Genomic DNA, 22,712 nt, shown 5'->3' with positions numbered 1-22,712 from the left:
CTTGGTCAGGCTCCAATATCCACACTGTTGCCTTTATGCTTTTTATTTTTACTGTCAGGAAAAATGGTGCTATTTGAAGGTACCTTGAGAAATGTGAGTTGGCTGGATAAATCAAGTTTCTCTGCTTCTCTTCTGCTTTTCTTCGTGGAGTCTCCATTCAGTCTTCTTTCTGTGAAGGCAGCCAAAGAATTGGAATGTTTCTGCAAAGACATAATTTCTGCTTAATGCAGAAATAACTTGTACTAGTGGTTTTTGAATTTGGCACTGAGTTGCTATTTCACATTTTCATGTGCATATAATGTTTTGTGATTTTATTCTTGCTTTTATGGTAAAATCTGGGCTGGCAACTTTGTTCTGTGACAAAAGAAATTATGATTTGGGGATTTGGGAATTTCAGTATACTGAATATACTATACAATTAATTTTGCAAACATAAGCACAGTAGACTCATGTTTCTTGAATAATTTCCATAGTTAGCTTTGGTGCTCTGTAGCCACAGTGACATTTTTACAAGTTTGGGGGAAGGATGGATTTTGTGGGGCTTGCAGCCAGGGCTTTCAGAAAGACAGTAAAATAACTGTCTTTATCAGTTGTCCATTTTTGGTTTACTGAAGGATGATGTGCAAACCAATATTTGACATTTAGCCTAATGCTAAATCATCCAGTCATGTAGTAAACTGAAGAAAATTGGGTGCTCGAGACTAGTAGGGCTCAAAATGCTCTACACATGCTGCTTCTGCACTGTTTCCTCCCTGTTGGCATTTAGCCTGTCTGCCACATGGGTGGTCCTTGGTTGTGTCTCACTGGTGTTTGGTTGTTGGTTGGTCAGGGGCTCTACTGACCTACCCTGTAAAGCAGAAAGCAATCTAGTATTTTTTCTGTTACAGGAATTCTAGTTCTGGTGGGTTTGTTTTGTTGCAATCTTTAGAATAACAAAATAGGTAGGCAGGAATTGTCTATCATCCAGTTCAGAATGGGGCAATCTCCAAAGTTAGGTTGGGTTGATATATCCAGATGAGTTTTGCCCATATCTGGCTATAGAGATTCTGTAACCTTTCTAAGCAACTAGTTCCAGTGACCTTCCTGTCTGTGAAAAATTTTCTCTTATCCATAACTCTAAGTTTTCTGTGTTAGAGCTTGTCTCTCTTTGGGATCTGTGTCTTCTCTTTATTTGCTCACAAGGCAGCTAAAACCCAATAAAATCCCTGTTTAGCCTTTTCTCCTTAAAACCAACTAATCAAACTCTTGCAAACTCCTCATAACTCGTGTCCTGCAGACCCCTAATCATCTTGAATCACCTGCTGGACTTAGTTCAGGATACCCATGAGCAGGTCAAACTGGATACAGCACTTCAGATGAGCCAAATGGGAGTGGTTAATGACTTCCCTTTGTCTGCTGACTAGGATCCTGTCAACAGAGTGTATACACAGATAGCCCTTACCATTATGTTGTGCTGATTCTACTGAAATATTATTTTGGCTCCAGATAAGACAACAGCTAGTTTAAAGTGCACATATTTGTTCCTATCTGTAAAGGCTATGGAAATTGCAGTCTGGTTGTAAAATGTTTAGAAATTGATATCTGGCTGTCTATAATAATATATAGTGATACATAATACTGAGTTTTAAGGCCAGTGAAGAGTTTACAACAAAACTGAAGGATGGCTAAATGATTTGGCTGTTCAAACCTGATCAAAGTATGTCATAGTTTCATTATTAGAATGAAAAGAGAGTGTCACATGAGAAAAGCTGCAAAATAAAGGGAGATAGTCTTTTGACAAGATTTTCTACAGGTGTTTTTGCATTTCAAAGAGGTGGTGGGCAGGGGGAAAGGAAAAGGCATGTGTTGTCAAAGAGAAGACAAAAGTAAGGAAAAAGAAAATAATTAGAGGACACAGGACAGCTACAAAACTGGGGAAGAGGACAACAGAGCATGCTGATGATTGTTTAAAATACAAATGAAGATTGTTAATGTGAAAATGAGAATGTATCAGAGGGCAGAAGAGATAGGGGGCTGTTGGTGAGCTAATATGCACATAAACATTTCCTGATGCTCAGAGAGAGAATTGACCCTTGAAGCAAATCAGGGAGAAAAAATAAAGAGGAAAGTACCTGTCCTTTATCCAACTAAGTTTAATTTAGGAATAGGTGAAACCTGTTATAAACCAATTGGTTTTATGCATTTTTGTGTCTCCTCTTGTGCTTTTGTCAAAAGCATGACAAAGACAGTAAGTGCTCTAATGATGGCCTACAGTATGCCATCATTAAAAGCACCAGATGGAAATTTTTGTAGTGATGATATGAAGAAACTGCTGCAGCAACAGAGGAAAATTATCCTGTTTCTTCATATCTTTTTTATTTATGTAGGTTAGTAGAAACCAACTGAATATGTCTTATTTCCTTTTGGGTCAAGAATCAGCAGGGAAGAAAAGTCAGGGACAGCTGCTTCACTCTGCCCTCTGGGGAAATGTTTTTATCAAGTTTTCAGATAATGAAGTTACTTTTATTAACCAGAATCTTGAATTCTTTTTAGCAATGTGAGAGTTTATAAATTTGAAAAAATACTCATGCTGCATTCATCAATTTCTAAGGTTAATCCACTTGTCTATATTTTATATTCTTTTTAAAAGAAACATAATATTTTGCATGAACTATTTGTATTTAAAAGCAAATAAAAATAATAGAATACAATACAATAAAATAAGTATCTCTGTAATCAAAGTGTGTTTCATTTCACAGCTTTTAAGTATCTAACAGATGAGTATTACTCCATTTGTAAAAAATACTTGAATTGGCTATCTCTGTTATCCTTTGACTAGGGTTTTTATAACTGTCCAAAACTAGTTCTAACTTACTTTGAGTTGCCTTAGATTTCTAATATGCCATAAAGTTTCCTAAGATAGAGTGGAAATGGGACTCTTTGTAGAGGAGCATGTAATTTAATGAAGACTTGACATCCACCTGGGCTAAGAAAACTGACTGTTTGTTCCCTGGGGAAATGCTTTGAGAAGGTAACTGGTTTTTATGTAGACTACCCTCCTAAGTTAGTTTTTTTAGTTTAGTGTGCCCCGAGGCAAAACGTTTCAGGATATTTTAGAAGATTCTGCCAATCTAATTAATCTTATGGGAAAATGGTAAAATTCATTCTCTGTTTCTCTCCTCATAAACTATATGGTACCTCATCACTGCACTGTCAGTGGCAACTGTTATCTGCACCTCCAATGGGGACAAAAACAGGCTTAGTGCTGTTCCAAGGAGTAGAGAGGTTGGTCTCTTGTTCCACTGGAGGTGGGGCAGGTGGGATAGCCCTCTGTGGAAAAACTCTTCCAGAATTGGAGAATTTTTTGTGAAGAATGGGTGAATTCGGTCCAGAGCAGCAAACATCTTCACCCTGTCACAGCAGCTAAGGCCATGATTCAGTGATTGTCTTCAAATTCTCAAGGCAAGACCAAGGAATGGGGGTTTGCAGTCATTGGGTCTCCACATAGAGTGGTCTCAGCAGTCTTTCTGTTCCTGAGGAGGGAACTCAGTAACTCAAGTCCAGCTTAGAAGATGAACTTCTCAGTGCTGCCCAGGGAGAGAAAGCCTTGGCATTAGTGTTGCTATGGTGCTTTTTGGGGTTGGAGTTACCTTGGGGTGCTCCTTTGTAGAGTGTCTGTTATTCTGCAGACATTCAAGAGGTCGGGAATTTGCCTCAGAGAGAGGAAATTCTGCTACAGCTGTAATGAAAGCCATTTGGAACTGCTCAAGTAAAGCACTGTATGCTTTCTATCTTGCAGATATATGTTACTTTTATAAACCTCTTGTTTTTATTTAATTCATCTGAAGTGCTTGTGATGATGAATAATTAGACCCAGGATTGGTATGACATCCTTTTGAATAAGCTGTTATTTTGTTTAGATTTTTTTTTTTCCTAAAACCCATTCATATTCCAAGGAACTGAAAGGCAAAGCATTTTAATGGTGTTTTTACAGAATATTTTCCTGAATGGATGAGGAAACAGTCATTCCAGTTAGCACTATATAAAAAAAGTGAAGGCAATGGAGTAAGCTTAATTTTCCATTTTTGTCTGTCATAAATGTAAATAATTCAAACATATGAGCATGGAAAGAAGTTAACAGTTTGAAACTGGGACTGCATGAGTCTCCTAGCATAATATTAGTATTTCCTGTGTGTTTCAATTTGATATTCTTAAGAAAAAGGTTGGTTTTCCTGAAGTATGAACCATTTAATAGTTAATGCTGTTTTTCACTGGGCTCCTGTGGTAAACTAGAATGTTCATGTATTTCATGTGTTGCTTATGTAATTAAGCATCCACTAATTTCTTTCTCTTTGGAAAATACTTCTCCAAATCAGCACTCCATGTATGAAGATTTAAGATTATATCATCTGTTTATTTAAGGTAAGCATTAGGACAGGTATTATTATTTTATAATAGATTCTTAATCCCTTGTCTGTGAAGTGTTGATGTTTTCATTAGAGTTAAAATATGTTGCATGTGTACAGAAAGCCTGAAATCTCAATATGTGGCTCAATCAATTTTAATTATTTGAATCATTAGAACAGCTAATTTTTTGCTTAAGGGTACACCAATGTACCATTGAATCTGTTTTTTAAGGTTTTTTCCAGTTTAATGTCTGAATCCAAATTCATAAAGAGTTGGAAAAATGAGATGTCTGAGCTATAGGATTCACAGGGATTTTATATGAAGCCTATTTAATCAGGATAACACTGTTATTAATATTCATAAAGTCAGCTGGAACACAAATGACAGACTATGGAGCCTAAAATTTTTTACTTGTGAATTTATTAAAAGCAGCTTAAAAAATTAATGGAATTTAAGTAAAGTTGACGAAAATGAAAATCTTATGTTAGCACAAAAAATCTATATTAGAACTTTGTCTAAGACCATCTTGCATTGATATCTTTGACAGATTTCATTGGTACTTAAAGAAGAAAGATGCATGAATGGTCATTTAAAAGGATTTAAACACATTGGCACATTAATTTTTACATGAATAATAAGTAGTTTCCAAAAGCAATTAACTTACAGTGTACAAGATTTGAATAGAAAAATAGGACTGTGACATCAAAGGGCAAAGCAAATGTGCAGTACATTTTAAACTTTTAATAATATGACTCCTTAAAATATTTTTTTCTTTTCCATGGTAGGTAAAGTAACACCAAATGTATTTGCGTACAGCTTGGGTTTGTTTTGAAATATACGAAGATCTGGAAAAATAAATATTTTTATGCCAAAGTGCTGTTGGTAAAGAACAATTTTGAGGCTTTTACATTGATGAAATGCTTCTGAATCAGCTTTCCTACACTTTCTCTGTGTGGAAAACAGATACATACTGACCACAGTGTGTGATTTTTCACCTTTGCTGCTATATGCAGCATTTGGAAGCATTTCTTTTTCCTGTAGACAATTAGGTCTGAGAGTTATTTCATTATTCTACTTAACTATCAATTTTATGTGACTGTTGCATTTTATATTCAACCGATAGGGACATTTTTATTTTCACTTTCTTTCATGGTGTCCTAGTAGTTTTACACTAGCACAAGGTGGGTAAATGAATAGTGAATAAGGAAGTTAGATTTCAAATTACCTCTAGCATTTGGGTTATGGTCCCATTTTGTGTTTTCAGTTTTGTCTCGGTCTGCCAATGCACTTTATTTTAATCTCCAGCTTTTAATTTCCTCTCATTATTACACTGATTATTAGCAGATTGTCTTCAAATGGAGTAAGGATTTATAGTAATTGTATTCAATTTTTCTGACGATTCCTTGTGTGGAAACCTTAATGGCCACTTCTGATCATTTTTGAAATGCTGATTTTTTAACTCACTGAAAAATGATGGTGCAATAAGTTTTGGTTCTAAAAATACCTGATGTTCAAGGTACCTTCTGTAAAGGTACATCTTGAAGGACAAGTAAGTGTTGTGCACAAGTCAGAAACCTATTGCAGCATTTGTGTTCAGAGAAACCACTTTAAATACTTAGTGTCTGGAATATTTTCTTGTTCTGTATCCTAACTTTTTTTTTTAATTACGAGGAAGTTAATTGGCACATCGTAGGAAGCCCTAAAAATCTTTCCATTTTACTTTGATCTATAGGTGACCTTAATCTGATATCAACCACTTTTATTTTCTCTATGTTTAAACCAGAAAATTCCTATAAGTTAACAGAACCTATTTCACCTATGAAGACAGTGACTGTAAAATGAGCCTCTTGACTTCAGTCATAAATTTTTCCTGTGCCATTGTCTATTATTTCCGGGAGAGGGCAGCATTTTCCTATATCAGGTACAGAAAGGCACATGCCCTGCTTAGACTGTCAATGTTTCTTGTAATTACTCCCAGTATATTTGTTGCTTGCTTATGAATTAACTTGCATTTATGGAACTAAATCATTCCAATCATTTAATTACACCTGAGGAGCTGAACTATAATTGCTTGCTTCCAGCTAGGATCTGATATGGCTTGAGCAGTATTAATTTGGTGTTTACTTTTCTGAGTGCTAAAAGCATTAAAATGATTGTGCAATGGGATTACATTTTACTAATTGCTGGCATTCATTAGCTGGGTAAATGGCGAGGAAGAATGACTGTATATTGTGGAGGGATAAAATTATGGTTTTAAATAGTATATTACTAGACACATTAAGGCCCTAAGACATGTTTTAAAATACTCCAGAGGTTATTAAATACCATATTTTCTTCATGTCTTGCTATATGAATATCTTATTAAAATACTGCAATTATTATGAACCTTTTTGTGCAATATGTAGGGAAATGGCTTCATTGACAGAAACCTATTTCTTGATATTAATAACCCTCTATATTTTCAGCTAATCCAAAAGTAAATGAGGAACTTAGGAAAAGATTGCCAACTTCAAATCAACACAGTTACACAGAATTGAAGAAGAAGCGTACAGCTTCATTTGAGGGATTCTTTTAAGGGACTCAGTGTTCTGCGATATGAGGTGAACTTTTTATTTTTTGATAAGGCCTAAGCACATCAAATCCTATGCGTTTTTTTATCATGCAGATTTATAGTCAACAACAAATGTGAGCTAAATATGTATTTCTTGAATATTTGGTGTTCGTGTTGGTGTTGAATCTAAAGTGTTTGTGCAATTAATTTTTTTTTGCAATTTTAAATATAAAAATTAAATAATCTGCTTTTCTGGTGTTCTATGGCAAAATAATTTCTCCTGCTGCTTTATTATTTAGGATATGTGTCTTGGTATAATTTGCTTGAATTGTAAAATAGGTACTTAATTTTTTTATTTAATCTCTTACACTTTTCAGCACAATGACAACAGTCTGAGTGTTTTGATAATCTAGTGACTGTATCTTCAAGGCACATGTATCTTTTTAATAAACGTTAAAAAATGCAGCAGGGAAAACATACAAAATTAGCACAATACATAGTTAAGGATAAAAATTTTCCTAATACAATATTTTTTTAAAAGGTGCATGAGTAAGTAATACAATTTGTGATAAGCTTACTATGTTACCAAGATTATAAACTTATTTGGATTTCCTTGCGATACCGAGTATAACTAAATTTTTAACACATAAGAGAGCATATATTTTAACACTCAAAACGATGCATGGTAGACATAGCATTTTATTGTAAGTCTTATTGGAGGTTTCTTCTTGAAGATCTTTGATTATATGAAATATTGCAACTATGTAATTAACTATAGTCTGAAGCAATATGCATGCAAATATCGGGATGCATTATTTAGCTGTTCAGAAAGAACTTCAGAGTTGGAGTGACCACTTTACCTGTATTTTATCTAGGAAATTAAAAGTAGAGAAAGAATGCTGTGAAGTGAAGCACATGCTACTGTCTGTAATAACTGCCAAAGGGAGCAGTCTTGTTGTCTGCAGCAGGACTGCTTGGTGTGATTTGGGCTGTGCTCAGTAATGTGTACTTCCAAGACCAGACTCTAGAAGAAAAAACCAAACTAATAAATATTTCAACAAAGACATCACATGCAACAGAAAGCTGAACCAAACAATTATAAAAATTAGATGAGTGAAGAAAAAATATTTTACTGAGAAATATAATTTTTCCCTGGCTGTTAAAGTATGCAGAATTCATTGTGCTGCTATAAATATTTAAAATAAATTGTTTTGTAAATTTTCTGTCAAATGAAGGCAAAGTATAGGTGTATTATATTGTTTCAAGTTTATTTATCTAGAGTTTGTTTTATTTTAGCTCTGAAACCTTCAAGCAAAAACTCGACTCAGTGCCAGATCAAACAAGTTCAGAGGAACAAATGGAGAACTGGTCAAAAGGTAGGGACTTTAAAGATATTAATAAGGAACCTTAGGTGTTATACCAGTGCTAGGCAGTGACTGGAGTGTGTTTGTTCTTGCTGATATATGACTGACTTTGGAAGAAAAGAAAAAAAAAACAATAACCACATACTGCTCCTTAAAAGAACTTTAAGTAACTGGAGAGCAGCTACATGAATACAAAGCTTCACCTTTATTTTCTGGATTATTGAAAATGTTTTTGTACAACTTTCAGAAGACTGTTTAAATTCTTAGTCTGTACATGGCACTTTACTTTCCAACTTTTTTTTTTTTTTTTTGTTAGCAATAAATCTGAAAATCTGTCTTAAAGAAATTTTCCTGGCTATTCACACCTGGCTTGGGTATGATTAAGCCATCTACTAATATTAATGAGTTTCTCATTAGTAGCTCAACTGAATTTAGACAGGAAGGTAAGGCTTGGAGATAATGGTGACCTTGGTTAACTTGGAGCTTCCCCAGTTGGTGGAGTTTTCATCTTCATCAGGATGCAAGTACCTTTTTTTATTTTTAGTTGATTGACCAGACATAATTGTTCTCAGATACATTCTTCTATGTTTCATGACAGAAACCTAAGGGGAAAAAAAAAACCACTGAATTTGAGAGTACATTCATAACTGACTGACTGACTGACTTTGTAGAAGAGAATTTTTAGAAGTAGCTTGTGACTAAATTGTGACTGGTAGAAGGAGGGGAAAGACATAAAAAAGAGATCCTCACTTGAGAGTGGATTTTTGCTAGTAAGTGACTCTATGTAGGTTAAAAAATCCAAAATGGATTAGGTGTGTCAACATCAAAATTTCCCTCTATATCAGAGCCTCATAGCTTCTTGTACATTTCCTTTTTTTGAGTTTTATGCTATATATTCTCTCTCAAAAGATAATAAATGTCAAATTTCTCTTGGAGAGTCTATTTAGAAGAAAGAAGAAATGTTTCATTTTGTAGGTGATACTTTTCTTTCATATATAAAGGAATTTCTAACTATATTATTCTATAAAATAAACTACTTATAAACCCCTTTTAATTTATGGCATTTTGAGCTGTTACTGAGTGAAGTTCAAAAGTTTTTTGAATCATATACTCTGTAAACAAAAACATTCATTGTGATGTAAGTTAGTGGAGAATTGTATTCTGACAATTTAAACATGTAATGGCTTAATCAGGTTTAGTATTTTTAGACCTTTAGGGGTCAGCATACCCTAAGAATGGTTCAAAAGGTTAAGTTTTCCAAAGTAGGCAAATGAAACTGATTCTCTTTGAAATATATTCTGTCTAATTGCAAGAAATTATGTTCTGCTACTGCTCAGAGATATTTTTGAAACTGAGTAGCTACTGACTTTCATGTGTATTATTTTACTTATGCATTAAGTCAATATTTTGTGCTGTTTAGACAGCTGCTTCTTCCAAATTAACACTTCATGTATCCAACAGAAGTTGTTATATAAATAAAAGTAAAATTTATACACTTTTATTTAGCAGAATCATTAATAAGTAATGTAATTCTTTGTGCTTTTGCTCCTGGCAAATTTAGAAAAAGGGATTATGGGTAAATTTGTCATCATACTGGTGTGGATGAGAAAGTTTTTTTCTTAGAATTTAATTTGGGTATTAACAGCTAAATTACATTCACTTATCATAAAGATAATAGGTCAATTTCAGCAACATAATATGTGAGCTTGGTAGATATTCTAGTGCATTTTCTCATTGTATTACTTAAGCACAGCAATTTTTCCTTTTCTGTGTAAATGTGTGTGCTGATGAGTGTACTATTTTGTCTCCTGCTTGCTCTGTCATCTTCACATATTTCCTTCGTGCAGTTGGTACTGTACTGTATTTAGATTTTCCTTTCTTGTAACTTGGAAGTTTAAAAGCTGGGTTTAGAATAACCCTATAATGTTTAATTATTTAAAGATTTTATTAGCATACTGAAATATTGGAGATTACATTATTTGTCAACAAATAAGGATGGTAAAGCAAACCCAGCATTAAATTTATCTGACTAGATGAAAATTCAGTCAAGCAATGAGAATTTTAAGAAATAGAAAAAACAGATACAAAGTGGTAGGTTTATGGTGGTTATGTGGGATAATGTGTAACCTGTTAATCAAGGTTATAAAATAAAATACTTGAAAGGAAGGTAGTGTTTAAGAGGAGTGTATCTGAAGTGTTTGAAAGGTGAGATTTTCTTTTTAACTTTACGAGTTTTTTAGAGTATAGTATTTCTGTGTGGATTGAAGACTTTGTTCTGTTCTATTAGGAAGAATTAAAGAACAGTTTGTGTGCAAGGTTTGTTATTTTGTGTTTGTATCTAGTTTAAATGTACTCTTTCTCTTGTTTTTAATAGAAGGTTAATGCCTTTTTTCATTTCCCTCTAATGATACTTGAGAGAATGTACCAGGAACATTGGCAGCAGACCAGTGCGGGCTGTACTGCTTAGAAATGAAAAATATTCAGGATCCAAGCTGGACAGCCTAGAATAGTATTCAATTATGAAAATAAACTTGTATTGGCAAATAGGTGCCTATCTTTGCATTGCAGTGATGGTGGGTGTGGAGAAGCACATTGCACTGGGGCAAGACTTGTTACTTCAGTAGGGTTTCCATGCATGATGGGAACTGTGCAAACATTAATTCTGTGAAAACACAAGAGGGAACCTGAAACTGGATGGTTTCTCTTCTTACATATATGTTTAGGACTTGATATGGCACTTTTTCAAAAGCATTACCCAGATTGGAAAGTGGTGAGTGTGCAAATGCTGGAGGTAAATTTGTGTCTTATTTGACTCATGTACCATGTTTAATTAGGTGCAGCTATACTTCTGTATTATACAGTCTTTAACTATTGTAATATTTTGGTTTATGTCATATTTGTAAGCATCCAGGCTTTAAGGATAGGGCAGAAATTAGGAGAAGGCTTAGAATTTTAAGTGTTGTTTGGTCTGTTTTGAGAACAAAATTAGAGTTTTGCTGATTCCAGAATTAAAATCATTGTATAATTTTTATTTGTGAATTCCTAAGACAAATTAACAGATTGATTTTTTAAATGATGAAGTTGTTTCCTTTCTTAAAAGGTGGTTATTATGTTTTTCCAGCATAGAAATAAATATGTATACATTGCTAAGCCATTACTTGAAGCATATATTGCATGTCAGCGAACCAATTTCACTTCTCAGAATTTGATGGCAACTTTAGTTATGATCCATATAGGCACTTTCCATGTATCTTTAAAAGAATGCTTGCAGCTTGTAAATATACTTCAAAATTGCATGTCTGGAAACTAGTTCAGAGGAGACTAGCTTTAAAGAGCTGTGGTAATGTAGATTGGAACAGAACTGCAGAATCAGCTTGTGCAGGGAAATTTTTGATGGAGGTTCTATCTGGTGGTGAGCTGTAGGTTTTTAGGCTGTTTCACATTCATGGTAATTGAGGAAATGTAGTCACGTGCAAAGGTTAAGTAAAATAAATCATCTTTTTGTGTAACTTTGACTGTCTTATTACAAGTAGAAAACTCTTCTAGTTGTGTAATGGTTTTAATGTGCTTTTTTGTAGATTTGTTTTTGCAGTATTAATGACAAGGACTTTTTTGGTCTGGAATTCCTATTGTGTGAGTTTGACACACACAAAGATGAATGGGTAATGAAAGCCTCCAGAGTAATATGGTGCTGTAAATGCTCTAGTTGGTAAAAAAGCAGCTAATGGTAAAGGTGCTGCTGCCCATTTCTCCAGAATGTACCCACTGCAGCTGTAAACGCTCTAAAGTAAATCTAAAGCCCCTCTTTCAAGGCTATAACAGAAGCAAAATTAAGCATACTTGTCATAGTGAAGTCTTTCTTCTTTTACATGCCTCAACAGGAGATACTGTGAGCCTGTTCTCCCTCTCTCCTACCAATTTTAGCAACAAAGGGATGTTTTCTTGGAAAAGAAAGAAGGCCTGAATATTGCAAGGGTGGTTTGTATGCAGAAAAATCTACACAATATGCAGAGAGACAGCGTCCTCTACACCCACGTGGCTCAGCTGATCAGTGTGCTGTGTGCTGTGCTTTCAGCATCAAACTCACTGTGTGCTGTCAGATCCCTTTGCAAGGTGCCAAGAGTAGTTGCAAGGTTCTCTGAATGATGTAGAAGGCTGAAAAGAGACTGAGGATGAACTTTTATGAGTAAAACCTAGTCACTGTTGAACAACATTAAGCATGGAAGATGAAGAAAACCTCTGCCATGGAAGAAGAAGGAAAAGTGTAACATAACTTAGAAGATAAGAATGACTTAATGATAACTGAAAAATCATCCAATACTGCTTGGTCTTTCCTGTAAATATAATCATGCCTTCATGCATATAAGTTCTCATCTATTCTTTTTCCATTCCATTTCTTTCCTTGTACATTTTGAGTGGCAGAATACAGCCAGACTGCATGCAGAAAGACTCCTCATCAGAAGCACAACTAGATATCCAGTACTTGTCTGACTCACTGCAGTGTTGTGAATATGATTTTGTTGAACCCTTTATGGTACACTCAAAATGTGTAGGGCCTTATCTGCTCTGAGGGCTGCAAGCACTAAGGATGGGGAGAATGCACACCTTGAAGTATTGCACTTTGAATCTTAAGTGTGTAAAGTATGAGTGCAGCTAACTTCAGAATGTCTTGAAATGTACTTCAGAGAGAACAGCACTTACTACCACAGTAATTTTTAAATAGTGCTTCAGAAGGAACTTTAGAAGACCTTGCACAAGTGCAAGAGGTATTTGGTTATTTTCTTCTTTAGAAACCTTCATTGCTTCTATTTTTATAACAGGTAGAATGAGGCTTAAGTTCAGAGCAAAAATATTTTTAAATAATTATGAAAAGGTTCTTCAGAGAGTGCGTTGCTGACTCTTATTTGTGAATTCACCTGCATCTTTAGTAGAACACTACTGGAGTAAAGCATGCGGGGGCAAGGTGTCTTACAGCTATTTATGCAGAGTGATCTTTCTTTTATGTCAGACACTTAAAATTGCGATATTTTTCTTTACTTTTAAAGCTGTAGTTTCCTGGGATTTTGTTTAGAACTCTTAATTCAGCAAAGCTTTAATTGTTTGTGTGTGGTAGTGGAGGTTGAGTACATTTGGATAAGAGAATTTTCACTATAATTAATGGGCACGGGGAAACATGACCCTGCCTAGATAAAAGGGAGTTCTGGATCATTAAGATTTAGATAATGGAAGGGGGTTATATGTGAAAAGCAATTGTCTGATATGACAATAGCAAAAGACAAATGGGGTGGGAGGGTTTACTTTGTTTTTAGTTGGTTTAGAAAACATAAACACAGCATGCTTAGTAAAACTCCAGCAGACACTATGTTTGGAAATTATGTAATGACTCCATATAGGCTGTAATGATATCCTGAAACCCTGTATTTAAACTAACCTGAATTACAATGAGAGATAAACAGAATATTTACCCATCCCTTATGAGCTGCTGCTGATATGTAAATTTATTCTTCTACTTTGCACAAATATACTTTTGAGCTACTGCTTAAACACTTCAAGGTCCTTAGCCAAACAGTTTTAATGATGCCTCCAGTATTATGAAAGTGTGACATTTGATGAATGCCTTGTATAGTTGTGATATCAGGGAAAGTGTAAACAAAAAACGCACATCAAGTCATCGTGCAACACCTAGATAATTTATAATTTTACTGTTTATATCCATCTTGACATTTTTTATCTGCCAAAGGCAGGTTTCATTTGGAATCTTAATCTGAGATTTATTTGGTGGATCTGGAAATCATAGCTGGAGTTCCCACAGGAAATGGTCCATCTACCAACAGATTAAATGGCAGTCCTGCAGTTGTTAAGGGAGCTCTGCATTTAACACACATGCATACTCATTCAGTCAGCACTGTGGAGAAAAATTAAAGTAGTAACCCAGGTTTAGGAACAATGTAGCTAAAAAGTCCCATATTTGCTGAATGACAAAGGGTTATATAGCAGCATTTCATTTTATTATTCGTGCTTGAATTTCTTGTTTGCTTTGTTGAGTCTGCTGACGAATACTAATAAATGCCTGCAACAATCCAGACGAGAGATGCCTGGCAACAAAGCTATGCGGTGGACCTCCCTGATCTTCTCCAGTTCACAACCTGACCTTTTGAAAAATTGGCTGGGCTAAGCTGCAGAATTTGGGTGTAATGGTTATTGTTAACTCCAGCTTTAGGATTTATTAATTTGTGTGATCAAGACTTACCTATACTTCAAAGTTTCTGAAGACCAAACACAATCATCCATCCATTAGAACTAACATTGTGTTTCAGTGAATCCCACTTACTGACTGCCTAGTGATTCTGCTGTTTTGATGCATTCAGAATATAAAAATGCTTTTTCAACTGTGAGACCAGTCCAATGAAAATCTGGTGTCTTCTTAGAGACTAATATTTTAAAATAACAGTATGTTAATGAATTGCAAACGGAGAGTGGAATGCCAAAGGAAATGTCTGATATTTACACATTAATAAATGCATCACGATTAACTGCAGTGAATACCAATATAATGATTTGCCACATATATTAAAGACGGAGTAGCATTTTTCCATTTTAAATATTCAACAGTTTGTACACAATTGCTGTTTAGATGCAGAAGAGGACAAAAGACTTAGTGAGGGAGTCAGGCGAAGGAACATCGTTACTAAAATAATCAGAATCCTTGGAGAATTATAAAAAATTGCCTTTGCCAGAATAACTGCCAACTGTTCTTAACCTCTTTCTCAATCTATTTCTTTATGAAGGGTGTTTCCAGGGTTCCACACAAGTACAGGTGAATACAGAAGCATTCAAAATAACACAGATGTCCCCCCAACTTATGTTGCTAAAACAGGATTCACTGTTCTCTTTAAGGAATTAAAAAATGCACGAACAATTAAACTTCTGAGTTGGTTTTTTTTTGGTCAACTTAAATGCTTAGCTGTAGCCAGAGATCAATTTTTGAATTGCATTGTTGTGTTCACCTGACTGACTGCTAAAGCAGTTTGAATTGTTTGGAAGTTCTTTGCATTAGAATGATACTTAATATAATTTTTAAAAGGCCATTTCCTTTATTCTGCCTAATATTGAAATTACAGGAAGATTTTTTATATTGTACATTGCACAACTGTCCTCCAGTATACAAATACTGTAACCTAACCTGTCATGTGAATTAAAATTATCATCATAAAGAAGTGTCAAAGGATACTATTTTAGTTATTTACAATTAATACTAATTTTTTTTTTATTCTGTAAATGTGAGTTAGCCATTCATAAGTAAAAGCGGTATTTTTTCTTTAAGTACATTAGATATTAGTTTCTAAAACATCTCTGACAGAAAAGAGTAGAATTTGACATCTCTGAGCAGGAGAAAAGAGCAGGGAGGGCTATCACTGAGGTAGTGCAGGCTCCAAGATGCAGTGTGGATCCAGCGCCTTCGACTTCTACAGTTTCTCGTTCTGTTCTGGTGTCATGGTTTAGGAATGGTATTCTCCAGTTCAGCATGCCACTAAAACCTCATGCAGCTCCCCCCCACTCCTCCAACTGGAGCCACAAAAGGTAAAGATCACAGGTTCAGAGAAAAGCAAATTAATGGGAGCAGCAATGAGATAAGAAAATGAACAATAACAGCAAAAATACTAGTGACAGAGGGTATAGGAAAAGAGACAATTCAGGAGAAAAAGACACACCACAGCACACTCAATAATAGACCACCCTTTTGCCCCAATAATGGTCAGTACCAGATGGCTCCCTCCAACACATTTTGTGGACCAGACGGCACTCCATCTTTGCAGAAAAGAGTCCTCATGAGGTGAGGTGGTATAGAATAATGTCTGTGTCCTGGCTATGTCCCTTCCTGGCTACTACAAAAATTAACCCTGTCTTTGCTGGGATCCGGACATCTTCCACCCGATAATCCAAAATTTTTGCCTTCAGGCCTGTTAGTGATGATTTCCAAAATCCCTTGGCAATTGGGGTTTCCTATTCAAGCCTACTTAGGCCTGCTGACACTCAAAGAACAGAGTCTTCTGAGACACCAGGAAAGGTTTTCAGCTGTGTAATTTCTTCTGTCTCCACAGCAGCTATCCCAAATCCCAGTGATGCTCTTTTGGGTCCTCAAAATACCCTCTCCTGAGGTAATAGGGATCAGGTGGTTATCTCTGGCCCTGCCTCTTTCTTCTGTTCTGTGGGCCCTGTTTCCTCTTTATTCCTCACTAAGAAAACTGATTTGGTCATAGATTTCTTCTTCTGTGTAGGGGCAACTGCTACTGGCATGGTTGTTCCCCTGGTTCAGCTGCAATGAGGCCATGGTGCCTGTAGGTCTGCTTTTCTACTCCTCCCCTGGAGGGTGTTCTCTAGTTCTGAGCTGTGTCCAGTAAAGAGTAGCCAGGGCCCAGCACTCTGCAATAAATTGCTCCTCTCTGGAGTTGCCACAGCATTTTCCTCACAGTGCAGCATTCTGTCACTTTAAACAGGGTTTTGTATTGGTTCAAGGTGAACTGCCAAACCATTGGAGCAGAGAATTTCCCCAAAAACTGGCCCATTCTCTCCCATATTCTATGCCACTTGTGAGCATCCACCCTCAGGGCAGATCTCTGAATGACCTCCCAAGAAATCTCTGGCCTGACTCTAAATATGGTGTAGACTGCACTGAGGAGAAGTGGCAGACTTAGCAACAAGTATATGCTTTCCTTAACATCCAGCAGGAATTAAAAGTTGTCAAAAGCTGTTTTAACAGGTCTGAAGGAGAAAAAGGGGGTTAAAAGCTAGGGAAAGTCATCCCCCCTGTTCTTCCCACAGAAGGGGTATAATTGTTAATGGGCCCCCAGAGGCAGTACCTGAGTAAGGATAGGAGAGAAACACTGAGTACACATCCCAAATTACTTTCATTGTCCTTGATGTTGTCTTGTCATAAGCTGATATCCCACAGTACAGCAACAAAGGGTTCCTGATCCCTCTCCCTGCTCTGAAAAAGATCATAGTGAGGAGCATATATGGGAATATGTACACGGTTATATATAATAATACCCATTTGAACAGCCCAGGCAACTTTGTGAACATTGCCTCTGGATCTAATACAACAAATACTTAGATCAAATTTGTTTCTAACCTACTCTGGGCAGATCTGTTGAATCTCAACCCTTCATGCCTCACACTGGACTCCAATTACAGCTGTCTTGGTTTAGGAACAGTATTCTCCAATTAATTCTTCCATTAAAACCGTGTGCCACTCCCTCTCTGCCCTCCAATTTGAGGCTGGAAAAGCAAAGATCATGGGTTGAGATAAGAGCAATTTACTGGGTACAGCAATGAGATAAGAAACTGACCAGTAACAGCAACAATACTAATGACAGAGGGAATAAGAATAGAAACGATTCACACAGAAACCACACCCCCAGTCCCCCAACCATCCCTTCCCCCTTAAATAGGCAATACCGGACAGCTCCCTCTGCCATGTTTTCATGCCCAGAAGGAACCTCTTCTCCCTGGAAGAGTTCCTTTCCCCTGCCCCTGGCAATGGTGTGAGTTGTTATAGAGTAAATTCTGTGTGCTGGCTGTGCACCCTCTTGTCTACTGCAAAAATAAAGCCTGTCCCGACTGGAACCAGGACACATAGCTTGCTCAATGACCTCAATGCAGTTACTTCATCACTCTGTGCCTTAGTCTCAATGGCTTTAAAATTACTATCACCGCACTTATGCATCTCCTAAAAAACATCTCTAAGAATTTGGATTAAAATGTTCTTTCCAAGTCTTATTTCAATGAATATCTTGTGTATCTTAAAGTGAGAGGAAATACACTATCTCAGAGATAAATCCAGGACCTTTATGAGTTAGATGTAATTTGATAGTCCCCATCCTTATGAGCTGACCCATGATGCTTTCTGCAGAGCCCATGGTCAGGTATAGTTGGGGCACTGAATGGACAATGCATCTATGTTGTGATTTCCTCTTTGCTATTGCCAAGGATTTGGCAGGTACTTTGGCTTTTTACATAGTACTTTGGCTGGGCAGAGCACAGAGAAATAAAAGGAATTAGCTTTGTTTTACAAATCTACTCTGAGCTCAGTCTTTGCTTGTTATCAGTTTCCTATGACTGCCATTCTTCCATGCTACAGAAGTGATTTAGTGAGATCTTGGAGTCCTACTGAATAATCTTGAATACTAAATAACTTGAAACTTGCTGTTTTCTTTGAACATCAGGAAACTGCATTATGATGGGACAGCCATTTGCTCTTAGTTACTCTTGGTCTCAGTAGACTGCACTGTGCTGAAGAGGCCTAAATAATTGCTAACATAAGTAAATCTGTAGTAAGTCCAAAGACAGTAAAGCTTCACTTTTCATGTTACTTGTTTTAGAGAAAGCATGTATTATGGACCTTTTATTACTGACCTTTTGTAATTGTTTCCTGAAATAGGAATTACTTTCTTGAAAATTAGGTACAGCACCTTTTTTAGGATTAACTCTGAAATTTTTTGTAGGTCATGGAAAGATAAACCAGTAAGGAAATTAGTCAAAAGTAATGAGCACCTTTGACATATGCATGCATATTGCATCTGAATTAGCTCAAATATGAATGAAAAAGGAAAATACAGGCATTGTGAAAATGCATAAGATCTAAACCATCTCTTATCATTAATGTCAGACAATAGGATCAGATTTCTTCCACCAGACTCATTTTCTTTCTTTGCATATTTATGCCTACAAAAGCCTTGAATTTCAGTTCCTACTCATTTTCAGGATTTATGCTTTTTAATCATCCAGTAAAGGGCAAACTGTGGAACAGTCTAAGTCTTTCACGGTCATTCTGTTTGGTAGAAGTTCCAGTAGTTAAATAGCTTAGTGAATGAATGTTTGTCTTTTGACAAAATGGTTGACTCATCATTTTCAGCTCAAAAAGGAATATTCGGCCATAGTACTAATTTCATTTGCATGGCTTGAAAATTTAGTGGCCGTCAGGCTACATTTTTAGTCTTATTATTGTAGGAAAAAATATTAGATAATTTGAAAGCCAACAATAAAGAATAGCAGTTAGTCAAGTGGAAATGAAGGTGAAGTTCTAAAGTAATGCTTTTACATGCATAGTTATTGAAGCAAGTGTTGTAGAGGTGTGATTTGTACTGGGGCAAAATCAAGTTCTTTTAAACCATAAGAAATGTGTCCTATTATTCCATTGGAAACCGGTTAGTTTTGTATAGGGCCAGGGTGGCTCTTTGCATAGATAGTTTTGTTGGATAGTGAATATTCCCTCGTCTTTGAAATTCAAAATGTTTGATATTATACAAACAAAAAAAACCTCACAGACATTGAAGTTGTGTTTTTGTTTAGACTGAGAAGAAAAAATATGTGATTGCAGCCCAGACAGCCAACAGCATCCTGGACTGCATCAAAAGAAGTCTGGCCACCAAGTTGAGGAAAATTATTGCACCTTTCCACTCTGCCCCTGTGAGACCCCATGTGAAGTACTGCATCCAGTCTGGGAACCCCAGCACAAAAGTGTGGGCCTGTTGCAGCAAATCCAGACTTGGCCAGGAAGATGATCAGAAGGCTGGAGAGCAAGTCCTGTGAGGACAGACAGGCTGAGAAAGCTGGGGTTTTTCAGCCTTGAGAAGAGAAGTCTCTGGGAAGACGTCACTGGGACCTTCCAGTATTTGAAGGGGACTTATAAAAAAAGAGGGAGAGCAATTTCTTACACAGGTAAATGATAGGACAAGAGGAAACAGTGTCAAATTAAAAGAGGAGAGATTTAGGTAAGATATTTGGAGACATTCTTTACCCACAGAGTGATGAGGCACTGAAACAGGTTGTCTAGAGAATTTATGAATGCCCTGTCCTAGGAAGTTTTCAAGGCCAGGCTGCATGGGGCCCTGGGCAACATGATCTCATGGGTGGCCTCCCTGCTTAGGGCAGCGAAATTGCAACTAGATGATCTTTAGGGTCTCGTCCAACCCAAAACATTCTATGATTCTATGATTAACAGGAAGAATTCTGGAGGCTTTTATTAATTGAGGTTGACTGCCTCAAATACAGCACAATGTTTTGTTCTACATATTTTCAAATGTACTTAATCTGAAAGTGTCACAGTGTCATAGCTACTGAATTTGCAGTCATCTTTGCTCCCGCTACCAGGGTGTCTATGGCTCATTCTCTTCCTTTCTGCTTTTGCTTTTTCCTATTATGCCTCTTACTGCCATCCTGCTAGGGGTTGGTTCACTCATGCAGTCTTTTGCAGACAGATGAGAACATACTATGTACATGTCACAGACCAGCTTAAAACAGATACTAATAAGCTATAGGTAACAAGCTGTAAGTCCTATTACACTTGAAGCTGATTTGGTGCACCTGGAGCTTCTAGTGTCCCCATACTTATCTGCAACCAGATCCATAGTCTGTGTGCATGTTCCGTTGGGTTTTGGTTTTTTTCGCTTACTCTTATTCTGTGGAGATTCCCTGCAAACCTCTGAGGTGATCAGTGCATTTTAGTAGGGTGCTGAAAGACAGAGGGAAGGGGGTGTCCACTCAGTTTCTGCTGGATGATGGGACAGCTGAATGTGCTGAGTGGTGTAACAAGGGATGCTATTGCCTCTTCAGTCTTCCAGTTGAATCCGCACCTTCTGTGGATTTATCACTGTTGGTGTGGGATTCTCTAATGCTGTGCTTTCCCTGATCTCAGTGCTTATCCCCCGCTTCTCAGAAGAAGCTGTGAGAATAGTGGGTGTCTGCACAGTATGATGTGTTTAATGTTTTTACTTGACTTTTCAACCACTCCTAGCTTAACAACATTGAATTCTGTTCTGCCTTTACTGTTTCCAGCCATGACAGCATTATCTTCCCCTTACGTCCCTCACAATCAATTCCCAGATTTAATTCTAGTGTCTTCATATTCCTTCTTCTTAACATTTGCTTTTCTTTCCCGCAATGTGAACAAGCTATTCATTCAAGATAAATACATACAGAAGATCAGCTGTTCAGCTTCTCCCTATAGTGAAATATTAATCTGGGCTACTGAACTTGTACCATTTTATATGGAAAAAAAATTGTTTAGTATACTAAAGAACCAGAATCAGCAGTGGTGGTACCACTTAATGAAATCTACATAATTTTTTCCAAAGCTTGCAGGGCTGTTTTACCCTTTCTCTGATGTTCCCTGTGCAGCCTGATTATTGCAAATGCTACTTACTCCCCAGTGTGTTTCTGCAGCATTGGTAATTAGTGCATGATACGATTTGCAGGAGGCATGAGGAAAAAAGCACTGAAGTGCATGTATTAAAATTGCCACTTAGTTTAGCAACAAGACAAGCTACCACGTACCAAAGCCAAAATTATTTGATGTGAGGGTCATGGGCTATATGAAGAATAAAGTGGTTTTAAAAATAAATTGAATCCTATGTCCATTGATCTGACAGTGTTCAAAATGTCTTCCCCAAAGCATTCTACTGACAAATTTTGCATGCTGATTAAAAAAAACATTACAGCTTTATTAAATGAGTAAAAACCTCTCACCTTAATGCCCTTGGGCAGAGTGCTTTGAGTTTTGGATGGAAGAGGCTGCCATCATCTTCTCTCTTAAAAGCCAGTGGAGAAAAAACAGATCCTCTGTGTTTCACCTTATATTTCCATGAATGCCACTTACAGCCTTCCTGTGATGGTACTTAGTCTTACCCATGTGCTTGAGGGAATTGAATCTGGATGAAAAGGCATCCTGCAGATGTATGTTGTCTAAAGAAGCAGCATTAGCATTTATAAATACTAACACAGTTCTAGTACTATTCTAAATTCCCTTTTCTTTAGCTGCAGTAATTTACAGTTAAAAACACGTATCGTGACATGGCCTAAGGATTTAGCAGAAGTGCAACTGCTAATGCAGATATTTACCTCATCATGCAGTCATGTTCACTTCTGGTCTTAAAAATAAAAATCTGCTTTCTGAACTGACCTGTCATCTAGAGACCTTTTCTTCTTGTTTACAGCTCATATTCAGAATGTTACAGAAAGCCTGCTGATGCTCATCTGACCCTCTTACTCCCTGCTGCTCTTCCCTGTAGGCATTAGTGATACTGTGGGGGTGGCCTGGGAAAGTGTTGCATGTGACTGTATGGCTCCAGGCTTGATGATCACGGTGTGGGAACCCAGGTGGTGTTTGCCTTGATCCTTCTCCTGACAGGGAGGGGCATGGAGGAGGGCTGAGTAAGTAGATGAGGTCTTCTTCAGAGAATTGGAAGAACTCTCATGTTCAAAGGTCCAGGTTCCCATGGGATGCTACAGTGATGTTAGTGATCTGCTGAAAGGACAGCAGCAGGGCTCAGATGATCTGGAAGTTGCTGGGGACAACTTCCTGTTACAAATGATTGAGGTGCCAGCAAGGTGATTTCCAGTGGTCTCTGCCA

The 22,712-nt window shown here is 36.8% G+C and overlaps 1 protein-coding gene and 1 long non-coding RNA gene across 8 annotated transcripts in view; one reads left to right on the top strand and one right to left on the bottom strand.

Annotated features, from left to right (window-relative positions):
• The window catches only part of MIPOL1 (mirror-image polydactyly 1), a 180,954-nt gene that overhangs the window by 22,418 nt on the left and 135,824 nt on the right, over positions 1 to 22,712 (top strand). For 4 of the 7 annotated variants that reach the window (XM_074542656.1, XM_074542652.1, XM_074542653.1 and 1 more), the window contains exons 2-5: positions 4,356 to 4,401; positions 6,170 to 6,307; positions 6,852 to 6,986; positions 8,234 to 8,313. In XM_074542656.1, coding sequence (XP_074398757.1) covers positions 6,982 to 6,986; positions 8,234 to 8,313 — 85 coding nt within the window. In that variant the 5' untranslated portion in view covers positions 4,356 to 4,401; positions 6,170 to 6,307; positions 6,852 to 6,981. Of the gene's footprint in view, positions 1 to 4,355; positions 4,402 to 6,169; positions 6,308 to 6,851; positions 6,987 to 8,233; positions 8,314 to 19,653; positions 20,023 to 22,712 lie in introns of all 7 variants that reach the window. The other 3 variants (XM_074542654.1, XM_074542655.1, XM_074542657.1) reach the window with 2 other exon arrangements.
• Positions 7,624 to 22,369, bottom strand: LOC113459125 (uncharacterized). Its single transcript, XR_003380011.2, has 5 exons — positions 21,829 to 22,369; positions 17,435 to 17,580; positions 17,163 to 17,290; positions 8,769 to 8,903; positions 7,624 to 7,961 (listed from the first exon to the last, which is right to left on the bottom strand). It is a non-coding gene; the product is annotated as an uncharacterized LOC113459125 (long non-coding RNA).

This window comes from Zonotrichia albicollis, chromosome 6, assembly GCF_047830755.1.
Source record: "Zonotrichia albicollis isolate bZonAlb1 chromosome 6, bZonAlb1.hap1, whole genome shotgun sequence".
NCBI lineage: Eukaryota > Metazoa > Chordata > Aves > Passeriformes > Passerellidae > Zonotrichia > Zonotrichia albicollis.
Note: the sequence above shows the minus strand (reverse complement) of the source record. Positions and strands in the feature narration are given on the sequence as shown.